General features: G+C 37.3%; 1 protein-coding gene and 1 pseudogene across 1 annotated transcript; both read left to right on the top strand.

Annotated features, from left to right (window-relative positions):
- LOC132651131 (zinc finger protein 850-like) overlaps positions 1-26,106 on the top strand; it is a 443,146-nt pseudogene that overhangs the window by 165,489 nt on the left and 251,551 nt on the right.
- Positions 3,815-25,905, top strand: LOC132651150 (vomeronasal type-2 receptor 116-like). The gene is made up of 6 exons (XM_060376425.1): positions 3,815-4,014; positions 17,596-17,887; positions 18,250-19,056; positions 21,057-21,284; positions 22,320-22,443; positions 24,598-25,905. The coding sequence occupies exons 1-6, from the start codon at positions 3,815-3,817 to the stop codon at positions 25,521-25,523; spliced, it is 2,577 nt and encodes an 858-aa protein (XP_060232408.1). The 3' UTR covers positions 25,524-25,905.

Raw genomic sequence — 26,106 nt, 5'->3', positions numbered from 1 at the left:
TACTGGGAATAAATCGCTAGAATTGTGGAAGCCTTTTGTTAATTTTTATTTTTATATTAATTACAGCTTATACACATAGTATCTTAGTTGTAGTCCCCTCCCTCATTCCCTAAAAATCCCACCCTCCCTCCCTCATCTCCTCCCATGCCCCTTCCAAGTCCACTGATTGGGGAGGTCCTCCTCCCCTTCCATCTGACCCTAGTTTATCAGGTCTCATCAGGACTAGCTGCATTGTCCTCCTCTGTGGACTTGTAAGGCTGCTTCCCCCTTAGGGGGGAGGTGGTCAAAGAACCAGCCACTGATTTCATGTCAGAGACAGTCCCTGTTCCCCTTACTAGGGTACCCACTTGGGTGCTGAGCTGCTATGGGCTACATCTGAGCAGGGGTTCTAAGTTATATACATGAATGGACCTTGATTGAAGTATAAGTCTCAGAAAAGACCCCTGTGCCCAGATATTTTGGTTCTGTTGCTCTCCTTGTGGAGCTCCTGTCCTCTCCAGGTGTTACTGTCTCTGCCTTCTTTAATAAGATTACCTGCACTTTACCCAAAATTTAGCTATGAGTCTCAGCATCTGCTTTGATACACTGCTAGGTAGAGTCTTTCAGAGGCCCTCTGTGGTAGGTTCCTGTCCTGTTTCCTGTTTTCTTCCTCTTTCAATGTCCATCTTGTTTGTCTTTCTGAGTGAGGGTCCTGTTACCCAGGGTCCTCCTTCTTGATTAGCTTCTTTAGGTGCACAGATTTTTGTAGGTGTATCCTATATTATATGTCTAGTATCCACTTATAAGTGAGTATATACCATGTGTGTCTTTCTGCTTCTGGGATACCTCACTCAGGTTGATCTTTTCTAGTTCCCACCATTTGCCTGCAAATTTCAGGATTTCCTTGTTTTTAATTGCTGAGTAGTGTTCTGCTGTATAAATGTACCACAATTTCTGTATCCATTCCTCAGTTTAGGGACATCTAGGTTGTTCCCAGGTTCCGGCTATTAGGGTTGGTGAAGATCCTTTCCCTGTATGTAGGCTGTCATTTTGTTCTGAGGACAGTGTCCTTTGCTTTACAGAAGCTTTTTCTGTTTCCTGAGGTCCAATTTATTGTTTGTTGATATTAGAGCCTGTGCTGTTGGTGTTCAGCAGATTGGAAAGATCTCCCATGCTCATGGATTGGTAGGATTAACATAGTGATAATGGGCATCCTGCCAAAAGCAATCTACAGATTCAATGCAATTCCTATCAAAATACCAACACAATTCTTTACAGAAATTCAAAGAAAAAGTCTCAACTTCATATGGAAAAACAAAAAAATCCAGAATTGCCAAAATTATCCTGTACAACATCCCTGATCTCAAGATGTACTACAGAACAGTAGTAATAAAAACTGCAGGGTACTGGCATAGAAACAGAATGTTGGGTCAATGGAATCAAACCGAAGAGCCAGAAATAAACCCACATATCTATAGAGACTTAATTTTTTTGACAAAAGAAACTAAAACCATACAATGGAAAAAAGAAAGCATCTTCAACAAATGGTGCTGGTCTAACTGGATGTCCAAATGTAGAAAAATGGTAATAGATCCATATTTATCAACCTGAATAAAACTAAAGTCCAAGTGGATCAACTAAATCAGTTAGAAGAAAAATTTGAGAAGAGCCTAGAACTCATTGGCCCAGGAGACAACTTCCTGAATTGTGGAAGTCTTACCATTAATTTTAAATTCTGAACCATCTCTCCAACAACAATGTTGGTGCCTTGATTTACTCTGTCTGATCTTTGGGATACAGCCTTCATTCAGGTCTCCTTTTTCATGGCTACAGTACAGTGCTTCCAATGGTTAGGAAAATGAATCAACAAAGAATTTCCTACAGTAAGACATATTTTAGGTATATATGACTCTGGGTGATGTGTGGTTCCTATAGATTCCCTGGGTCTGCCAGGTATAGTTTTAAAGTGTCTGTGGTTATATGAAAAGTTGAGTGACACCCAGAGGAATACAGATTGAGAAAAAGTATAAATGAAAATGTTTTAACTTTACTCTCATACTTGAATTTGACAGATATGAAAGTAAGATTAGTTTTAACATAGCCTGCTCTCCTAACTTCTGATGAGGACATGGTGCTCAGTGCTGCACTGTTGTACCTTAAAAGTCAGGAAATGAGCCCATCTTTCAGAGTCAGTCCCATCTGTTTACGAAAGAACTTATTTCTCTTCAATCATCATCTCTAAATACTTGTGAGAATCTAGTTTGCTGTATCTTATGTTCTTCTTGGACTATGATATCTGTATGAGTAATAAAGCGATTACATTTTCAAAATCACTCTCTTCCTGTCTTGTAACAATGATTTTTTGTCAGAAAATCTCTAGAACAAAAAGGCTTAATAAATGCCCACTCCATCTACCAGGACATTCCCTCAAATCCATGAGTTTAAGTCTCATGGTTATTCTGCATCAAGGAATCTTCTTGAAGAATTTGTCAGTGAACTCCATATTATACACAGTTAGTGCTCTAAGCGAGTATCACCTTTGAGTTGATTGAGACATAGGTTTGAGCTATTATGCAGAATTGCACTGAACTGTGGTTTACTGGGAAGCAAGTTTCCCTGTGCCTTTTTATTGCATATAGTCTTATAATGGATTGGTTCTATCTCTTATGTAGTCATTGCAAATTGTTAATCTGACACAGAAAAGAAGTCATGACAAGCTACAGTATGGCCTGCTAACATTTATTGTAGTTCTTTTCAAATTGCTGTCATTTGAGCTTCTGTTCACTGAAAACTCAACCAGCCTTTCTTAGTGAAGTCAATTTATTTTAGAGGTCCTGCTGTCCTTACCATATCATAATACACAGTACATTTATTAACCTAAACTTCTAGGGGCTAGGGAATAGATCCCTGGACAGAATAACTTTCATCAGTATAGTATGTTAAAATACCAACTGTGATGGCTTTAAATTAGTGTATATTTTACAGAACTGAGTAGTATTTCTCACATACACGCTATTTTTTTTTCAAATCAGGGTAAGCAGTGGATGAACACACTGCTCAAAATGCAGGAATGGAAGACACCTCTACACAGTGACTAACCCAGGATAAAAGAGTAGTGTAGAACTATGGAAGTTCAAATCTCAGAATGTAAACAGGGGACTTGATTTCTGCACTGAAATGAAGTAAATGATTTAGAAGTGAAGAAAGCAGCAGGACTATTGGCTTTTCCAGAGTGAGAAATGAGCTTATTGTGTTGGGTGCAGACATCACAGTCATTTTCAGATACAGATGTATGTATCATGGAAGAATATCTGAAAGACTTATACTTAGTAGGAAGAGTCAATTCCACTGGCTGTCTTTGGATTTGGAAAAGCATGATCCTCTTATTTTGCTGTGTAGGCACAATATGTGTATTTTCAGGCCTTCCTCTGATCTAGGATGCCTTCACCCAAACTTGTCATAGGAAAAGTTTCTTGCTTCAAACTTGGCCAAAACACTCCAATTAGGAAGTTGATCCCTGAGCTCTTGCTGTCTATTTTCTTTGCTGAAATCATGGTGCCTGTGGCTAGAGAAGATTCAAAACACATTTTCCAACTTGTTTTCAACCAGAACACAGGACCTCAGATGCAAAGCCAAAGGGCAGAGTTTCAGAACTCTCAATGGCAGTGGAGGAAGAGTCAGGAAGAACTTGGGCTGATTAGTGTAACAGCTGCACTCAATAACAAAGTGAAAAACACACGTGTTCCCAAACACTTGAGCTTAATGTATACATGCTGGACATAGTTACAGCTGTATCCACCAGTCATATGGCTGGGCATATGCACATGTTAATAGGATGATCTGGATTTTTATTTTTGGTCTCCTGTATTTTCCCAATTTTGTGTGTGCCTTTACTAACCATGAATGCTATGGAAAAATCAAGGAAGATTTTCACCGTGAAGAAGATGTGAAGCTTGGTGCTTTTTTCCCTCTTCATATTGTTTATACAACCAAAACCAGTCTAAAGGATACCCATTTCCATGATGCTACCCTACAGTAAGTAAAATTATTCATTTTAAAAGTTCAGAATTCTTCTGACTTAAATGATGTATGGATTAAAACTTCCTTGTGTTTTCCACAATCACTCTTTTCCATTATCAAGTATGTTCAAGTATAGGTTCATGTGTACTAATTTTCCTCTTTCAAATGATAATTTTCATATTATTCATTTTGCTTTCCTCATATTCTATTGGAATTTCATGATTTTTCTTTATCATGCTTGTAATGGCAAATAATTTGAATATTTTCAGTGATATGTTTTCAGAATATGGATTTTACCTAAGTATGACATGATGCTTCTGGGCTTTCTTTAAGTCCAGATATGCTCTTGTAAAAAGAGATGATGCCATTGAATGTAGAGACTCCTGAGTGCCTGTAATGTTGCTAAAGTGACAATTATTCTCTATGTTATATAGTTGATTTTACAACATGTTTGTCACCATTAATTTGGGAGTACTTTTTTTTTCAAAATATAACTTTTTCTATCTCATATTCTTTGTTTTGCATCTCAGTGTTTCCTTGCTATTTTTTTTATTCTCAGACAGATTTAAAAATGTTTACCTGTTTGCCATATGTTTCCAATGCTTTGGTTCAATTATATGGTTGTATACCATATAATTGCTCATTATGTGAGAGTGGCCACTTAAGACTGTTTTTACTGTAGCTTTTCAGAACTATGCAAGTTTAAGGAATAATAATGTCAGAAGTCACATTTCCCTACACAAATATTCAATTGTATCTCTTTATAGAGGAAATAAAGGGTGCTTATTACAGATATCACAAATCTCTATGGGTAAATTAAAAAGACACTTAAATAGAGCAATAGAACTTGTATGAGAATTTTGGTAGAAAGACAATAGGTAGATATTTACAATATTATATATAGTTATGAAGGTGAATTATGCTCAGTGTGACATTACATATTTATTAAAACCTTGGTGGGATGTTAAGTAAAAAATCAAGGACAGTGAAGTAAGATATATGATCAGATGTGAAAAATTATCAGATATATGGGGGTGATGACACATTTAGTTTGAAACAAACACATCATAGATGGCCATAAATTCAAAATTTTATATGTAAATGCAATAATTTTTAACTCAGTAATTATAATCAGCAATTCAAGGAAAATAATTTCTTAAGGGTCATATTTTCTCTCAAATAAAATCACAAATCTGTCTCATAGGCTTAGAATACTGGGGACTTGGGATGTTTGGTGGAGCCCTTTTACTTCATCATAACTAACACCCATTATTACTTTCCTTTTTCCCTGCTCTCTACTTTCAGCAGGTCAGGCCCCAGTGTACATCTCTATGTGCTTTTCTCAATATTGCACACCAACAAGTCAATATGTGAAAAGAGTTTACTTTCAGTTACATGACCTGTGAGTGTCTTGCTTGTAAATGATGAATGAAAGGATTGTAACCTGTAAAAGGTATTTGATTTTATATAGTCAGAATAAAATCAAAGCAGTTCACAAAGGAAAACAATATTTTTATTATAAAATATCATCAAACTCTTTATCCAAAACATTTTTCTAAGTATATATACAGCAGTTTTTCTAACTATATATACAGCAGTTTGTAGTATTTTTTGTGGATATGTGTGTGTGTGTTTATGTGTGTGTGTGAGTTTTCTAGAATATTCTATAAGTGAGTGTAAAAATAATCCTGGAAAGTTTTATACATTTTGACCATTCTGTATATTTACAGTGAAAATGGTTCCATCTCTAACTGTATCTTGATAGTGAGAACATTTTTCCACTCCTGTCTTCAGCCTTATAACTAAGTTCTATATCTCCATGAATTGCAGTCTTTGTACACAGTCAGAATGTCCATTCAGTGTCCTTTAAATCCTATCATGGAGGTCTAGCGTGTATCTGGCCTGCATTCATTTAACAGAGAAGTACACCTTTGGTATCTGCCCTTCTGTATCCACTGATCTTTCTTCATCTCCAGACTGTTCTTTTAACTGGTGCCCCAGTTGTATTTCCCAGCTCCACTTTTCTCAGAAAATTTAATAAAGTTGTAAGGTTTTTTTCAGAGTCTAGCAGAAGTGAGTTCTGATGACAGTCATTGTCAACATTGTTCTACCAATTATCTCAAAATTTTACTTTAATAGATGTGAATTTTCTTTTATAAATGGTGGATGAGAAGATTATTTCATTGTATTGTGTTTCAAATTTATTTACTCTAATTGAATAAATAAACACTTCATGAAGTATTCTCTAATTTTCCTAAGATTACCTGCACTCTGCTCAAAGTTTGGCTATGACTCTCAGCTTCTGCTTTGATACCTCAATCAGTAGAGTCTTTCAGAGTCCCTAGGTGATAGACTCCTGTCATGTTCCCTGTCTTCTCCTGCTTCCAATGCCTGTCAAATTTGTTCTTCTGAAGGAGGATTGAGCATATTCCCTAGGGTCTTCCTTCTTGTTTAGCTTTCTTAGGAGTTTAGATTTTAGTATGTTTATTCTATATTATAGGTCTAATAACCACTAATGAGTGCGTATATGTCATGTGTGTCTTTCTTCCTCTGGGTTACGTAACTCAAGATGATCTTTCTAGTTCCCGCCATTTTTGCCGTCAAATTTCATGATTTCCTTGTTTTTGCTTGCTGAGTGGTATTCCATTGTGTAAATATACGACAATTTCTGTATCTATCCTCCATTAAGTGACATCTAGTTTTTTTTTTTTTCCAGCTTCTGGATATTATGAATAGAGCTGCTAAGAACATGGTTGAGCAAATATCCTTGTTGTATAGTTGAGAATAATTTATATATAGGCCTAGGATATGTATAGCCGGATCTTGAGGTAACACTATTTCTAATTTTCTGAGAAAGCACAAGATTGATTTCTAAAGTGGTTGTACAAGTTTACATTACCACCAGAAATGGAGGAGGGTTCCCATTTCTCCACATCCTCTCCAGCATGTGTTGTCACTTGAGTTTTTGATCTTTGCCATTCTGATGGTTACAAGGTGAAATCTCAGGGTTGTTTTGGTTTTCATTTCTCTGATAACTAAAGATTTTGAGCACTTTAGAAATGTTTCTCTGCCATTCAATATTCCTCTGTTGAGAATTCACTGTTTAGTTCTGTACCCCATTTTAAACTGGATTACTTGGTTTGTTGGTGTTTAAATTCTTAAATTCTTTATGTATTTTGGGTACCAACCCTCTGTCAGATAGAGGGTTATTGAAGATCCTTTCCCAATCTGTAGGCTTTTATGTCCTGAAAATAGTGTTTTTTTGCTTTACAGAAGCTTTTCAGTTTCATGAGATCCCATTTATTAATTGTTTATCCTAGAGCCTGTGCAGTTGGTGTTCTTTTCAGGAAATTTGTCTCCTGTGCCAATGATTCCAAGGCCTTTTCCCACTTTGTCTTCTTACAGATGTAGTGTGTCTAGTTTTATGTTGAGGTCTTTCAAGTACTATGTTGGAGAGATATTAAGATAGTGGGCAGCCTTGCATTTCCCTGATTTCAGTGGGATTGATTTAAGTTTCTTTCCATTTAGTTTGATGTTGGGTATAGGCTTGCTGTGTATTGCATTTACTGTTTAGGTATGTGCCTTTTATCCCTGATCTCTTCAAATTTTAAACATTGATGTTGGATGTTGTCAAATGCTTTTTCAGCATCTAAGATGATCATGTGTTGTCATTTTTTCCTTCTGTTTTTTTTTATATACTGTGGATTACATTGATGGTTTTCTGTATATTGAACCACCCCTGTGTTCCTGGGATGAAGCCTACTTGGTCATGGTGGATGATAGTTTTTATGTGCTTTGGATTCTGTTTGTGAGTATTTTATTGAGTATTTTTGCATCAATGTTCATAAGTGATTTAGGTCTGAAGTTCTCTTTTATTGTTGGGTCTTTGTGTGGGTTAGGTTTCAATGTTACTGTTGTCTCATAGAATGAGAATGGCAATGTTTCTACACATGCATGTAAAGTAAACAATTCTACTCACCAACAACTGGATCAGGGAGAAAATAATAAAAGAAATTAGAGACTTCCTAAAATTCAATGAAGGCACAACTTTCCAAACTTCTGTGACACAATTAGAGCAGTGTTAAGAGGAAAGTTCATAGCACTAAGTACCTTCAGAAAAAAGTTTGAAACATCTCATACAAGAAGCTTAACGGCACACCTCAAAGCCCTAGAAAAAAAATAGAAGCCAACATACCCAATAGGAGTAGACAGCTGCAAATAATTAAACCAATTATTTGCTGAAATCAATAAATTAGAAAGAAATACAACAGTTCAAAAAATCAATTAAACCAAGAGCTGGCTTTTCGAAAAAATCAACAAGAAAGACAAATCCTTAGCCAAACTAACTAAAAGGCACAGAGAAACTATCCAAATCAGCAAAATCAGAAACAAAAAGGGGGGCATAAGGACAGAGACTGAGGAAATTCAAAGAATCATTAGGTATTACTTCAAAAGCCTATGTGCCACAAAATTTGAAAATGCAAATGAAATGGACAATTTTCTTGAAAGATTCCATTTACAAAAGCTAATCCAATATCAGGTACATAGATTAAACAACCCCATATCCCTCCAAGGAAATAGAAGTGTTCCTGAAAAACAACAACAACAACAACAACAACAACAAAAAACAATACCAGAGCCTGATGGTTTCAGGGCAGAATTCTACCAGACCTTCAAAGGAAAGCTGACACCAATATTCTTCAAAGAAATCCACAAATGGAAACAGAATGTTTGTTCTTTTAAACTTAATAGATTTGTCTAGAAACTTTACACAAAATGAAACAAAATAAGTGATATTGTATATAAAATAATTTAAAAGTAACAAGTAAGGATTCACTTGTATTTAGCAGGATGAAATCATGAAAACCATGAAATTTAGGAGCACTGTGATAGTCTACAATGACTAATGCAGGAATGTAGAGACTAGCAATAATAATATTTTAAGTAAAAAATGTGTTATAAAGAAATCTTAAATAAAAAACTCAAGACACCAAAATTAACCAGTCCTGAATCCTGTATATCTCAGTGAACTTGTATATATTTAATGGATCCATCATGTGTCACATTAAAAAATTTAAATATCATACCTCTTGCATACTTATTATCTATAATATGTATCAAAAAGGTACAAGATTGGCAACTGCAGAACTTGATGTCAAGACTCCATTGCTGAGGATACTACAAAATTTGAGTTTCTGAACATGGAGAAATCAAGCTATTAATCACCTGGATGCTTTATCTTCCCTGGCTATATTTCATAGTGCTAGAAGTTGCTATACATCCTTCCAAAAGAAATAAAGGTAATACTATTTTATCTGTAAACCATGAAGGATACAGTTATGATAGGCCTTACATGATATGCAATTTGGTACAAAAATAGTCACACATATTGTATGTGTAATTAACGTTTGCCTGACTCAATTATTAGGGTCCCCTCATTGATATGGAACACGTTTGGCAGTAAAAAATGGCCAGTGTCTGACTAGGTAGGTCATAAACACAAGTGGTATAAAAGTTTATGACATATTATTGTTTTCAAAACATGAATCTAAAAAAAGTGATGAAATAAAGTTTCCATTTCATTTTTTCTTCTATAATTTCTTTTTTCTTTAATAACTTTTTTTTACTTTTATTAATTATTTATTCACTTTGTATCCTCCTGTACCTCCCTCCATCCTCCACTCCCAATCTTCACCCTCCTTCCCTCTTTCCCACCCAAACCCTGCCCCAGTTCACTGATAAGGGAGGTCCTCCTCCCCTTCCCTCTGATCCTAGTCTATCAGGTCTCATCAGGAGTGGCTACATTGTCTTCCTCTGTGGCCTGGTAAGGCTGCTTCCCCATCAGGAGGAGGTGATCAAAGAGCAGGCAAATCAGTTCCAGTCAGAGACAGTCCCTGCACCCATTACTATGGAACCCACTTGGACACTGAACTGCCATGGTCTACCTTTGTGCAGGGGTTCCAGGCCATCTCCACGAGTGGTCATTAGTTTATCAGTTTCAGAAAACACCCCTGTACCTGGATTTTTTGGATTTGTTGCTCTCCTTGTGGAGCTCCTGTCCTCTCCAGGTCTTACAATCTCCTACTTCTCTCATAAGATTCCATGCACTCTGCCCAAGTCTAGGCTATGAGACTTAACATCTGCCTCGATATCCTGCAGGGTAGAGCCTTTCAGAGGCCCTCTGTGGTAGGCTCCTGTCCTGTTCCCTGTTTTCTCCCTCCTCCGATGTCTATCCTCTTTGACTTTCTGAATGGGAATTGAGCATCTTAGCCAGAGTCCTCCTTCTTGATTAGCTTCATTAGGTGTACAGATTTTAGTATGTTTCTCTTATATTATATGTCTAATATCCACTTATGAGTGAGTATATACACCCTGTGTCTTTCTGCTTCTGGGATATTTCACTCAGGATGATCTTTTCCAGTTCCCACCATTTACCTGCACATTTCATGATCATGATTTCCTTGGTTTTTGTTTTTTTGTTTTTTGTTTTTATTGCTGAGTAATATTCCACTGTGTAGATATGCCACAAATTCTGTATCCATTCCTCACTTGAGGGGAATCTGGGTTGTTTCCAAGTTCTGGCTATTACAAATAAAGCTGCTACAAACATGGTTGAGGATATGTCCTCGTTGTATACTTGAGCATCTTTTGGATATATGCCTAGGAGTGGTATAGCTCGATCTTGAGAAAGTGCTATTCCTAGTTTTCTGAGAAAATGCCAGATTAATTTCCAAAGTGGTTGTACAAGTTTATATTCCCACCAGCAGTGGAGAAGGGTTCTCCTTTCTCCACATCCTCTCCTTAATGTGTTGTCAATTGAATTTTTGATCTTAGCCATTCTGATGGTTGTAAGGTGAAATCTCTGGGTTGTTTTGATTTGCATTTCCCTGATAACTAAGGATATTGAGCATTTCTTTAAGTGTTCTTCAGCTATTCAATATTCCTCTATTGAGAATTCTCTGTTCAGCTCTTATCCCATTTTTTTAATTGGGTTACTTGATTTGTTGCTGTTTAACTTCTTTAGTTCTTTATATATACTAGATATTAGCCCTCTCTCAGATATAGGGTTGGTGAAGATCCTTTCCCAACCTATTTTTACCACTGTGTGTTTGGAGAATTGGAACTCCTCTGCCACTTTGTCATGACTATGTTGTAGTGATTACAGTCTATAATGTGTTTGCAATCCTTTACTTACAAGCATATAATTGTCACATTATACATATCTTTACATAGCTATACATTTGAGTCTATGCATTTGAAACTGTTTGTCCATTGGAAAAACCTATTTACTTTTCTTTTATTTTAAAAATATTTTCTTATATTAATCACTGGTTATTTATGTTAGATCTCAACTGTAACACCCTCTCTCATTCCCTCAAAGTCTCCTCTCCCCCCTCATCTCCTCCCTGCCTCATTCCAAGTCCACTGATAGGGTAGGTCCTCCTCTCCTCCCATCTGACCCTAGCTTATCAGGTGTCTTCAAGACTGACTGCCATGTCCTCCTCTGTGGCCTAGAAAGGCTGCTACTCCCCTGGAGGGAGGAAGGTCCCAGACATTGAGTTCATGTCAGAAATAGTCCCTGTTCCCCTTACTAGGGTAACCACTTGGATACTGAGCTACCATGGGCTACATCTGAGTAGGAGTTCTAGGTTATATCCATATATGGTCCTTGGTTGGAGAAACAGTCTCATAAAAGACCTCTGTGCCCCTATATATTTGGTCCTTATGGAGCTCCTGTCCTCTCCAGGTCATACTAACTCCCCCTTCTTTCATATGATTCCATGCACTCTACCAAAGCTTCAGTTATGAGTCTCAGTATATGCTTTGATACACAGCTAATCAGAGTCTTTCAGTGGCCATCCGTGGTAGGCTCTTCCATTGCTGGTGGGATGTAAACTTGTACAACCGCTTTGGAAATGAATCTGGCCATTTCTCAGACAATTAGAAATTAGAAATACTGCTTCCTCAAGATCTAGCTATATCACTCCTAGGAATGTATCCAAAAGATGCTCAAGTACACAAGGACATTTGCTCAATCATGTTTGTAGCAGCTTTATTTGTAATAGTCAGAACCTGGAAACAAAGCAGATGTCCATCAGCGGAGGAATGGATACAGAAATTGTGGTACTTTTTTTTTAAGTTTTATTTTATTTATTTTATTTTATTTAATTTATTTATTTATTTATTTATTTTTTATCAGTTACATTTTATTAACTCTGTATCCCAGAATTGTGGTACTTTTACACAATGGAATACTACTCAGCAATTAAAAAGAAGGAAATTATGAAATGTGCAGGCAAATGGTGGGATCTAGTAAAGATCATCCTGAGTGAGGTATCCCAGGAGCAGAAAGACATACATAATATATGCTCCCTTTATTAGTGGGTACTAGACCTATAAGATAGGATAAACATACTAAAATCTGTACACCTAAAGAAGATGAACAAGAAAGAGGATCCAGGGTAATATAATCAATCCTCACTTAGGAAGACAAATGGGATGGACATTGGAAGTAGGAGAAAACAACTATTTACTTTTTTTGTTTCCCAGTTTCAACAAATGCCCCACCAGCGCACATTTTATTTTATTTTGGTCATTAAATATATTTATTACTTCTTTAATAATTTCGTATAAAACATTTTGATCATATTCAACATCACCACTTCCACCACCATATCCACTCTCTCTACATGTAGCCCCTACTTGAATTTGTGTTTTCTTTATTTTTATAGTCAAGTGCAGTATGTGTTCTATAAGTACTACTGTAATTGGAGTCTTCCCTTGTATGGTTGACCACCTAGGGGTCACAACAGTGAAGAAACTGACTATCTCTTTCCCAGTAACTATCAAATCCTCCCTATTGCATCTCAGCTAGTACTGAGATTTTTCTGCCCATCTTCTTCTCCAGGATAGCATTTTGTTTTGTTTGAGTACACATGTTCTGGCACATTTTTTTCATATTCATTGTGATTTTACATATGCACCTATCCTGGACAAAAAAAAATAATGTTTCCTTGAGGTTATCCACAGGCTTTGGCCCTTAAAATTGTCCCACTTCTCTTCAGCCATGATCCCTCAGGCTTATTGCAATGGGTGTGATATGTAAGCCATATTTGTGTCTGAGCACTTCATAGTCTATTATTAAATGTACCATGAACAATCATGGGTTTCTTTATTTTTTCCATGTAAAGTGAAAAAAAGCTACTCTTCTGAAGGCTAAGGGATGTACTAATCCACAAGTACAACAATCAATAAGGAATTTATTTCATACCTTGTACATTTTGTAGAATTACAGTATAAAGTTCTCTGCTTGAGTATATGCCTATCTAGTTACAGATTCTGGCCATTTTATAGTGCAAGCATGTGTTCCTTTCTATGGAAGGGACCACAAAAATCAAATCAGACAAAAGTTGATTCCACATATATTATGTGTGCCCATTCTTGTGCCATAGTGCTAAGATATAAGACCCATCATAACTACACCACCCATGGTTCACAGAAGAATATTAGTTGATATTACCTTTATTTACTTTGAAAGCATGTGTAGCACCTACTAGCACTATTAAATATAGCCAGAAAACAAAGCATCCAGGTGATTAATAGCTTGATTTCTCAATGTTCAGACACTCAAGTTGTGTAGTGTCCTCAGCAATGGAGTCTTATCATCAAGTTCCATAGTATCCAATCTTGTACTTTCCTGACCGATATTACAGATAATAAATATGAAAGATGCATGATATTTAAATTTATTTTTATTAATTACAATTTATTCCTTCTTTATCCCAGTTGTAACTCCCTTCCTCATATCCTCCCAGTCTCCCACGTGCTTCCCTGTTTTCCCCTGTGCCCCTGCACTAGTCCACTAAGAGAGGAAGTCCTCCCCTCCTATCTGACCCTAGCGTATAAGGTCTCATCATTACTGGCTGCATTGTCTTTTTCTATGGCCTGGAAAAGCTACATCCCTTAAAGTGAGGTGATCAAGGAGCTGGCCACTAAGTTCATACCATGTGTTTTTGATTAGAGTTTTTTTTTTTTTCCAATAGATTTTTACATAATATATTTTTAATGTTAGTCTTTTCATTTGTATTTTGGCCTTTTAGACTGTCAAACTGCTCTTAATTTTGTGGTTTCCATGATTTCATACTGATGAATACAATTTCATCCTTACTTATTACTTTTAATTATGATATGTACATCATTTGTTTTGTCTCATTTTTAATTTATTTTTATTAATTACAGTTTATTAACTTTATATCCCAGCTGTAGCTCCCTCCATCATCCCCTCTCAACCCTACCCTCCCTCCCTCTTCCCCATCTATGCCCTCCACCAAGTCCACTGATAGGGAAGGTACTCCTCCATTCCGCTCTGACCCTAGCCTATCTGGTCTCATCAGGACTGGCTGCCTTGTCTTCCTCTGTGGGCTGGTAAGGCTGATCACCAGGGAGAGGTGATCAAAGAGCCATCCACTGAATTCACATCAGAGACAGTTCCTGTTCCCCTTACTAGGGAACCACTTGGAGACTGAGTGGTCATGGGCTGCATCTGAGCAGGGGTTTTAGCTTATCTCCATTCATGGTCCTCAGTTTGAGTATCAGTCTCATAAATGACCTCTGTGGTCATTTTTTTTTTTGTTTTTGTCGCTCTCTTTGTGGAACTCCTGTGCCCTCCAGGTCTTTCATATCCCCCTTCTTTCATAAGATTCCCTGCACTCTGCCCAAAGTTTGGCTATGAATCTCAGCATCTGCTTCAATACCCTGCTGAGTAGACTCGTTCAGAGGCTTTCTATGGCAGGCACCTGTCCTGTTTCCTATTTCTCCCTTTTTCTATGTCTGCCCTGTTTTCCTTCTGAATGAGATTTGATCATTTTACCCAGGGTTTTCCTTATTGCTTAGCTTCTCTGGTGTACAGAATTTATTGTGTTTATCCTATACTATATATCTAATATCCACTAATAAATGAGCATATATCATATGTGTCTTTCTGCTTCTGGAATACATCACTTAGGATGATTTTTAATCATTGATCTCAATTATCTTTTCTCAATGATCTCACCATTTGTCTGCACATTTCAAGATTTCCTCATTTTAATTGCTGAGTAGTATTTCATTGTGTAAATGTGCCACAATTTCTGCACCCATTCCTCAGTTGAGGGACATCTGGGTTGTTTCCAGATTCTGGCTATTAGAAATAAAGCTTTTATGAACATCGTTGAGGAAAAGTTCTTGTTGTGTACTTGAGCATATTTTGGATATATACCTAGGACTGTTATAGCTGAATCTTGAGGTAGCAATACACCTAATTGTCTGAGAAAGCTCCAGATTTATTTTCAAAGTGGTTGTTCAAGTTTACATTTCCTCCAGCAATGGAGGAGGGTTCCCCTTTCTTGACATCCTCTCCAACATGAACTCTAATTTGACTTTTTGATCTTAGCCATTCTGATGAGTGTAAGGTGAAATCTCGGGGTCATTTCAATTTGAATTTCCCTGATCACTAAGGATGTTGAGCATTTCTTTGTTTCTTTACCATTCAATATTCCTCTATTGAGAATTCTCTGTTAAGTTCTATACCCCATTTTTAATTGGATTACATAATTTTTTGCATTTAACTTCCTGGTTTCTTTATATATTCTGTACACTAGCTATCTATTCAATATTTGAGATTCTGTGCAGTGTTGGAAAAATTGTATACCTTTTTTTTCATTTTGTGTGAAGTTACTAGACAAATCCATTACTTTTTATAAGAAACACACCTGAGGAACACAATCTATAAATCACAGTAACTTTCTAGAAACGGAATTTAGATTAAGAAAGAAAAATATTACAATGTTCCTTGAGACTTCATTCATGTCAGACATGTGACATACCAGCAGTTTCTCAAAGGAAAAAAATGTTTCAAAAAAGGAATAGGAAAGCACAAGGAATCAGAGATACAAACAGTGAATAAAATATCAACAACAAAAATAGTGACTAGAAGGCCATAATTCTGTAAAAAAAAAAATACCTCTAAAGATGTTCCCTTTCTTTTCTTTGTGGACCTATCTGCATTGCCCCCGTGGCACGCCAGGGTTGGCTACCCAGAGGCTATTTAAGCTGTGGGCTGGCTTTCCCCGGGGTCCGAGGATTGTTCAATGTTCCTGAATAAACTGCATTGAAAAAAAAAAGGAGACCAAGAGGTAAACAAAATGTCATTAGAAGCACCTGGATGGCTACGAGGTACAGCTCATGAACCTAAAAAAAAAATAAAGTATATTCAATGTAGAATTAATCTCCTTCCCTATAGATCTTTCCAAAATATAAACAGTAATGTTACTTTCCCATAAAACTCTGAAATGTTTTAATATGTGTCATTTCTATAGAAGAACAATTTACTAAATATAGCCATAAGAAAAGAAAACTGTTTTGTGAACAGCACACTTTGACTCTAAGTTGAAATACAATTCTTAGTGTTTGGGACTTTTGGCATCATGAAGACTGAAATCTTTCCTCACCATGTTATTATTATGACATGTTATATTAGACATTATTACTGCCTAATAAGATAAAGTGCTCCAGGTGAAAGTGTGAGGATCTGAGCTCATATTTCCACTGAAACATAAAAATAGTGTTACAATCCAGTGATCATATGGCAGGTAGAACCCAGGAGAGGTGTTCTGGCCACAGTACCAGTCTTATGTGCTGAAAACAATAAAGAAAATGTGGAGTCATTTAGTGTAGTACTCTTCACAGCACTGGATAAGTAATTTCAAGGCCCGATTGTGTTATAGGTCAGTCAGTGCTACATGGTCAGACTCTGTTTCAGTCAATCAAATAAGTCAGTCAGTTAGTAAATAATTGAACAAATGACTAAGAGTCACTGTGAAATAATGTGGACAGCTGTGAATAATGTGAACTGAACCTGGATGTCCTTTCTCCCTTGTACTCATACTTATTCACATTCATGAACCTGTACATGCAGAAAGACTCACATCCACACTAGTAATGCACACAGTTCATCAATACACAAAAAGTTAAAATAAATTTAAATATGGATTCACATTAATTAATTCCAGCAACTGAAGGCAGAGACAAGATGTTTTCCATTAGCTCAAGGGCATTACATGGTGTATTCTAGGCCAAGATACTCAGAAAATATCTTAGAAATGACAACTATGGCAATATATGATTTGAATTACCTTTGTGTTATACTCTAAATAAGTTATTGTCACAAAAAACTGGATCAAGCTATAATAACATTTCTTAATTGTTGAGGCAGAAGGGCCAAGGTCCAGACATCAAAAGTTCTGATGTTTGCTCTGAACCCAGTGTTTTTATCATGGACAATTTATTTTTGCACACATACAATATAACTAAAGCAAAATAATAATAAATTAAATTTCCTGAGACCATAACTAAGGAAGGTTAATACTTTGGGATTTTACCTAATCTTACCTACTTAAGATAGTAATTGTAATTCCAGTCATTGATGAGAGTATATTAAAATACTGATTTTATAGAAACATTGGCATTTGAATTATAAAAACTATTGCACTAAATAGGAGGTTTTATGGTCTATGTCTTCTACCAGTATGGTTTTTTTTAACCTTTAATCCTTTTTAGGTATAAGTTTAAGAACTACCAGTTTGTACTGTCCCTGGTATTTGCCATTGAGGAAATCAACCGAAACCCTAATCTTCTACCCAACACAACTCTTGGCTTTGATCTCTATAATGTTGCACCTTATGAAACAAATATCCTTTTAGTTCCTTTTGTTTGGCTCACAATGTTGAGACAACCACTAGCTAATTACAACTGTGGACTGAGGAGAATGTCACCTGCTGCACTTACAGGAACATCATGGAAAATATCTTCCCAACTTGGGAAACTGCTACAACTTTACAAAATACCTCAGGTGAGAATTGGGATATTGAAACTAGGAGTTAAGTGTTCTTTTTTGACATTACTGTATTTCTGAAAATGTAAAATGAGCACTTGGATAAACCATCTATGAAGAAAAATATGAAGGAACTTGATGATATATCCACAGTTCCATTGCTTAAAATAGAAAAGAAGGAGAAGAGGGTGAAACAAACTACATTACTGAAACTGGAGACCTGTCAGTAATAATTTTTTTAGAAAAGTGTCTATTGGGTTTGCCTTTTAATATATGAGAAAACTATATTCATCTTGACTGTTTGCATTTGTTGATTCAGTCCTTATATTCTATTTGATGCCAGTGTTGTCCTTCTTGTCTCCAATCTTCTTTTCCTACAGCTCACATTTGGGCCTTTTGATTCTACCTTAAATGACCGAGGTCAGTTTAATTCTTTCTATCAGATGGCCCCTAAGGACACATATCTGTCAACTGCCATAGTTTCTTTGATGCTTCATTTCAGCTGGTCCTGGGTTGGTCTGATCCTCCCAGATGACCACAGAGGGATCCAGATTCTGTCAGACTTGCAAGAAGATATGGAGAGTAACAACATCTGCTTAGGCTTTTTGGAAATGATCCCTAGTACCTGGAATGCATATTCCAGTGCATTATGGAAAGATCTGATAAAGACTCAAGAATCATCAACTAATGTGGTAGTTAATTATGGGGACTTTGTTTCTTTGCAAGGTTTAATGAGACTTATTGGGGAATTGTTAGTGACATGGAAAGTCTGGATCCTAAACTCTCAATGGGATGTTAGTTACAATTTTGATTATTTCATGTTAGAGTCATTCCATGGGAGCCTCATTTTTTCACACCACCATGAAGAGATGGTTGACTTTACAAATTTTGTTCAAACAGTTAATCCCTACAAATACTCAGAAGACACTTATCTTCCTAAGTTTTGGTTTCTGTTTTTCAAGTGCTCATTTTCTGAGTCTGATTGTCAACTTTTGGAAAACTGCCAACCCAATGCTTCTTTGGACTTACTGCCCAGACACCTTTTTGACCCTGTCATAAGTGAAGAGAGCTGCAATATATACAATGCTGTCTATGCTGTGGCCTTCAGTCTCCATGAGATGAATCTTCAGCAAATAGAGACACAACCATATACTAATGAAGAAGAAAAGGAATTCTTCCCCTGGCAGGTAATATCCTTTCTTGTGTGTTGTAATATCAGCAATGTGTTGTTTTATTATTTCATAAGGCATTCAAATTAGGTATCATAGATTTTAGAACATATTGTCAATAAGCAAGGATTTGTTACCCAGAGAAGGGGAAGAAACAGTAGAGTCTTAAGGGTTGAAATGCTTCTGAGGACTACCACAGGGTTATGAAGTTAACGATCACTTTAAAGTGTACTTTCCATACCAGGGCCCTTATTTTAAGGATGGGAGCATTAAATATATTCCAAAAGATCATAGTTTTGGCTATCTTTCCAAAGCAATTTGAATCAGCTGAAGCCACATTATTTGTTGTCTTGCTGACTTAGCTGTGCTTAGTTCAAGGATTTATCTTGAGGAGAAGGTGGTTTTCAAAATTCATTGCACTTCAATCCAAGCCAACCTGATGCCTCCTTTAAGATGCTTTTAATTCTTGTTCCCACCATTGCCTACAAATTTAATGATTGCCTTGTTTTAATTGCTGAGTAGTATTCCACTGTGTAAATGTACCACAATTTCTGTATGTGTTCCTCAACTGAGGGACATCTGGGTTGTTTCCAGATTCTGGCTATTATGAATAAAGCTATTATCAAAATTCTGAGCAAATGTCCTGGTTGTATACTTGAGAATATTTTGAATATATGTCTAAGAGTGTAGAGCTGGATCTTGAGGTAGCACTATTCCTAATTGTCTGAGAAAGCACCAGATTGATTTCCAAAGTGGTTGTACAAGTTTACATTCCCACCATCAAGGGAGGAGGGTTCCCCTTTCTCCACATCCTTTCTAGCATGTGTTGTCATTTGAGTTTTTGCTCTTATGCATTCTGATGGGTGTAAGGTGAAATCCCAGGGTCATTGTGATTTGTATTTCCCTGATGACTAAGGACATTGAGCATTTTTAAGTGTTTCTCTGCCATTAGATATTCCTCCATTGAGAATTCTCTGTTTAGCTCTGTACACCATTTTTTAAATTAGATTAGCTTGTTTGTGGGTGTTTAACTTCTTAAGTTCTTTATACATTCTGGATATGAGTCCTATGTCAGATATAGGGTTGGTGAAGATCTCTTCCCAGTCTGTATCCTGTCGTGCTGAGTGAGGTATCCCAGAAGCAGAAAAACACACATGGTATATACTCACTTATAATTGGATATTAGACATATAGTATATGATACTCATACTAAAATCTGTACTCCTAAAGAAACTAAGAAGTAAGACCCTGGGTAAGAATATTAGTCCTCATTAAGAAAGGCAAATGGGATAGACATTAGAAGAAGGAGAAAACAGGGAACAGGACAGGAGCCTACCACGGAGGTCCTCTGAAAGAATCTACCCAGCTACCCAGCAGATGCTGAGACTCATAACCAAACTTTGGGCAAAGTGTGCAGGGAATCTTATGAAAGAAGGGGGAGATAGAAAGACCTTGAGGGAGCAGAAGCTCCACAAGGAGAGCAACAGAACCAAAATATCTGGGCACAGGGGTCTTTTCTGAGCCTGATACTCCAACCAAGGGCCATTCATGGAGATAAACTAGAACTTCTGCACAGATGTAGCCCAGGGAAGCTCACTATCCAAGTGGGTAACCCAGTAAGGGGAACAGGGGCTGTCTTTGACAGGAACTCAGAGACTGGCTCATTAATCACCTGCATCTGAGGGTGCAAAGCCTTACCAGTCCACAGAGGAATACAATGCAACCAGTCCTGATGAGACCTGATAGGCTAGGGTCAGATGGAAGGGGAAAAGGACCTCCCCTATCAGTGGACTGTAGGAAGGATAGGGGCAATGAAGAGGGAGGCAGGAGGGATTTCTTTGAACAAGGGATGGGGGATACAGATGTGAATAAATTGTAATAAATAAAAACTAAATTATTAAAAGAAAAGATGCTTTTTTATGATGGGGTAGTAACACTGAGTAGCTTTGTACTATTTTTTTAAAAAATGTTTTTATTATCTTAGATTACTTCAAGCTATGTTTATACATCTGTTTTAGCTCCTACCTTTCCTAAAGAACACCCTACTGAAAAATCCTGTGAGAGGTCGCATGGTAATTGATGGGAGAAAACACTTAGATTCAGACTATGACATTCTCAATTTTTGGAATTTTCCAAAGGGTCTTGGATTAAAGGTGAAAATAGGAACCTTTTCTTCAGATGCTCCCCTTGGTCAACAGTTGTCTTTATCTGAGCAGATTATTCAGTGGCCTGCAACATTTACAAAGGTGAGTCATGACTTAACTCACTTTGACCTCTAAAACAAAAAACAACAAACAAAAGTAGTTTTCAGGATGCAATGATCATTTGACACTTATTCAGTATCAATCAATATTCAGCAACCCAGTAGCCAATTAAACAGCCAATGAGGACTGTTTTCTCATTTCCTCACTCTATTCAATGGAAATTTTTATTTAAAAACTTATAAATGCCCACATATTTTTTGCAAATATTGCCTGTTAGGTTTCTGTCATTGCCTCAAAACACTGAGAGGTTTATTTTGTAACCGATCCTAAGAAATTTCAGTGAGTGGTAAAGTGACATTTTTTATTGTTAGCCTCTGAAAAAGATAGATTAGCATGATGGGTGTGTGTATGTGTGCATGATTTGCTGCTTTAAATAAACAGTAAACAAAAGCAACTTTAGGGAGAGCAGGTTTGTTTTGGCTGACTCTGTGAGCACACAGTCCACCATAGTGGAAAAATATTGTTTATGAGACAAAGGATGTGATGACACCAAACCCACAGACCAGAATCAAAGTTCAAAAAACCCAGTTGCTCATCTTCCATCTCCTTTTCATTATGTCTGTGACAGGAGGATAATGAATTATTGACTCCCATTTTGTGGTGGCTTTATCCACCTCAGGTAAATGGTTCCATACAACTTCTCACAGAAATGCCCAAAGACTAGTGTCAATGAAGAATCCAAGTTCCATAGAGTTGTCAATCAACATTTACAACCACATTGGATATTAAAACTCCCTGTAGTAGCCAGTAAGTATAGAGACAGTTTGAATCTGAAGTCATACCATGATCTTCTGGAAAACTACTTTAGTGACAACAGCTACATATTTTGGACCAAGATTTAAATGTGTGGGTTGTGTAGCCCAAAAGATTCCAAAATTAGCAATACCAAAATTTATTATCTTTCACTGTACATGTAAGCATTTCCAGATTAACATATGATGATGCTTAGAAATATGCCACTCACTCAATTTTTTCATAAAAACCCAAACATTTGCTAGTAGTTTTTATTTCTCTTAGATTCCTCAATCTGTGTGCAGTGAGAGCTGTAGGCCTGGATTCAGGAAGTCTGCCAGGGAAGGCAAGGCTGTCTGCTGCTTTGATTGCACTCCTTGTGCAGACAATGAGATTTCCAATGAGACAGGTAAATACAGGCTTATAGAGAACTTTCCAACTTTTCCACAGAAGTCTGCAATCCCTGAGCCAAGGAAAAGGTTTTGGAGAGAAGAGATAGACTTTTGTTCTTTGATTAGAAATTTAAAGTGTTCCAAAAGAAAGCAAAAGAGTCAGAGACACACTCATTCCCATAGTCAGGAGTCTCATAATAATACTAGGCTAATAGGTAAAATATATGCAGAGATCCTGGTGTACTCGCGCAGGCCTTGGATTTGCTGTTTCAGTCTCTGTGAGCTCATATACATCTTGCTTAGTTGATTCAGAGAGCTTTGGTCTCCTGGTACCCTCCATCCCCTCTGACTCTTACAATCCACCCACCACCCTCTCTTAGTGGGAGTCCCTGACTGCTGGGAGGAGGGATTTGATATAGACCTCCAATTTAGACTCTCTTAACATAATGCCTGGTTGTGGGTCTTTGAATCCACTCTGATCTCCTGACAGAGGAAACTTCTGTGGTGATAATTGGATAAGGCACTCATCCAAGAATATAGCAGAATATCGTTAGGAATAATTTTATTGATTTTTTTAGTTCAGTTATATATTGTTTTATCCTAGGTTCTGGGATATCCAGTCTCTTGACCTTTGTTATACAAGAAGTGTCATTCATGGGCTCCTTCTTCCTGAGTGGTCCTTAAGTCAGATCAAATATTTCCTGGCTAATTCCACAACTTTTTAATTTTTATTTGTTTTTAATATATTACAATTTATTCACTTTGTATCCCAGCTGTACCACTTCCCTTGTCCCCTCCCATCTTCTTCTCCCCCTGTGCCCCTCCCACAGTCCACTGATATATGACCCTAGCCTATCAGGTCTCATCTGGACTGGCTGCATTGTCTTCCTCTGTAGCCTGGTAAGATACACCCTTCAAGAGTAGGTGATCAAAGAGTCAACCACTGAGTTCATGTCAGAGACAGCCCCTATCTCCCTTACTACTGAATCCCCATGGACACTGAACTGCAATGGGCTACATCAGTGCAGGGTTTCTAGGTTATTTCCATCATGGTCCTTGGTTGGAGTTTCAGTCTTAGAAAAGATCCTGATGCCCATGATCAGTAGACTGTTGTTTGGTTATTAGTAATCAAAATGCTATTATCCTCTTGTAAGTAATACCTGCCAAATTTGTCTTTATATGTATACATGATCACACTCAGGATGTTTCTTTATCTAGTTACATCCATTTGCCTGCAAATTTCATGATGTGGGCCAGAATTATAACAGATTAAAGGTAAAATCTGCTTTTAGTCGCTTTTGGATCACACTTGTTTAAGAAATTTTTAGGACACATTAGACAAAGAATAGGGACAATACAGTTAATGGTAATAAAAACCCAATACCATCAGCTTGAGGCTGACGATGAATTGTAAGAGCCCAAGACTGGCCTCTTTTTGCAAAAGGAAAGGAGTGAATAAAGAGTTTAAGTTGGCTTGGGTGACTCCATTTTGAAATGAGAAGCCATGTTGACCGGGAACTGAACTCAGGTACCAGGAAATGTCACAGAATTTGCTGTTAGCAGAAAACAAAATTAACTCTCCTAGCAACAGCTTCCTGGAAATATCACAGAATAAATACTTGGTAGAAAACACAGACAATCTCCCTGGCAACAATCAATGAGGAATGGTTGGGAAAATTTTCCCCAGCATTCCAGATGTAGTTTAAAAGAATGCCAGTTGTGATTATGTGCCTCAGCTAGAGGGTCACCTTACCCCTATGACTTTTACCCAATCCTGTAATGCCAAGGCATGAACCCCATTGCTTGCTGTCATGGAAACCCCCTGCTTGTGTTTTTTTTTCCTTCCAGGGCTCAGTGTCCCACTTCTCTACTGCTGTGTCAGTGAGACTTGGGTCCCAAGTTCTATTGCTCTTGCAATAAAGCTCTCTTGCTCTTGCATTGAGTCATCTACTGCTGGTCTCTGAGGGGACTGTGATTCTGGAATAATATCACCATAGGCAAAAATGGCTGTATAGTTTTGAAATGATTCATATACTACTTAGTATTTGTTTCTGAAACAATAAAGAAAGGTGAATCAGGAAACATTTTAATGAAGTAAGGCTGAGTAACAACTTGGGGGAAAGGGAACACCTGAGGATTGATTCATAATCCTGTTTATAATTTCTGAACAGATATGGACCAATGTGTGATGTGTCCAGAAAGTCACTATGCAAACTCAGAGAAGAACCACTGCCTCCAGAAATCTGTGAGCTTTTTATCCTATGAAGATCCTTTGGGGATGGCTCTCACCACCACATCACTGTGCTTCTCTGCAATCACAGTTGTGATTCTTGTAGTCTTTTTGAAGCATAGAGACACACCCATTGTCAAGGCCAATAATAGAGCTCTCAGCTACACCCTGCTATTGGCATTCAGCATCTGTTTCCTCAGTTCCTTGCTCTTCATTGGCCAGCCCAACACAGTCACCTGCATCATGCAGCAGAAAGCATTTGGAATCTTGTTCACTGTGGCTCTCTCCACAGTATTGGCCAAAGCTATCACAGTGTTTATTGCTTTCAAGGTCACTGTTTCAGCTAGATTGGTGAGGTGGTTAATGGTATCAAGGGCCCCTAACTTCATCATTCCCATCTGCACACTGATCCAATTTGTTCTCTGTGGAATATGGCTGGTTATCTCTCCACCCTTCATTGATCATGATGCTCATGCTGAACATGGCCACATCACCATTGTGTGCAACAAAGGATCAGTAGTAGCCTTCCACTGTGTCCTGGGATACATCTGCACCTTGGCACTTGGGAGCTACACCATGGCCTTCTTGTCCAGAAATTTGCCTGACACATTCAATGAAGCCAAGTTCCTGTCATTCAGCATGCAGGTGTTCTTCTGTGTGTGGGTCACCTTCCTCCCTGTCTACCACAGCACAAAGGGGAAGGTCATGGTGGCTATGGAAGCCTTCTCTGTCTTGGCTTCCAGTGAAGCTCTCCTTGGTTTGATCTTTGTCCCCAAGTGCTACATCATTTTGTTAAGACCAGATAAGAACTCCTGTCTTGACATCAGGCACAAAACCCATTCAAGAAAGAAGTCATTTAAAATTTAGTTAAAATTACAATTAACCTATGTTAATAAATTAAATACAATGACAAAACCAGTACCACACCATTCTAAATCTCTTATTCAGGTAGAATATGATGAGAGTATGATGGTTCCTCATTTATTTGTACTAAAGTCTCTCTGAACTGAAACCATTATTTTTAACCTATGTTTAAAATTCATGTATTACTATTTGTAATAAAATTTCTGTTTCCTTTATTGGTCTGAACCCCAAAAGTATAACAGTGTGGAATAAACTCATGGATATCTGTGTGCCTTTGCCTACAAAATGCTGGTGTTGAAGATGTGTCTCCATGTTGCCAGCCATGTGGTATTTATTTGATTCTAATCTGAGAGCTGGATTCTGAGGAGATGAAGGAGAGGGCTGCAGCAGGGATACAAAGTGATACAAAGTGAATAATGTATAATAAATAAAAATACATTAAAAACATTAATTTTAAGGTAACTTATTTCATTTTTGAACTCCGAAGATTCTATTACATTCTACTCTATAAGCTAAACATGAGAGCAGATAGAGTCTCAAGCATCAGTTTCACAGGTTCCTCAAGTGATTTTTCAGAAGAAATTTC

Source organism: Meriones unguiculatus (assembly GCF_030254825.1).
Source record: "Meriones unguiculatus strain TT.TT164.6M chromosome 13 unlocalized genomic scaffold, Bangor_MerUng_6.1 Chr13_unordered_Scaffold_40, whole genome shotgun sequence".
Taxonomy (NCBI): Eukaryota; Metazoa; Chordata; class Mammalia; order Rodentia; family Muridae; genus Meriones; species Meriones unguiculatus.
This window is presented reverse-complemented; position numbering and strand designations above follow the sequence as displayed.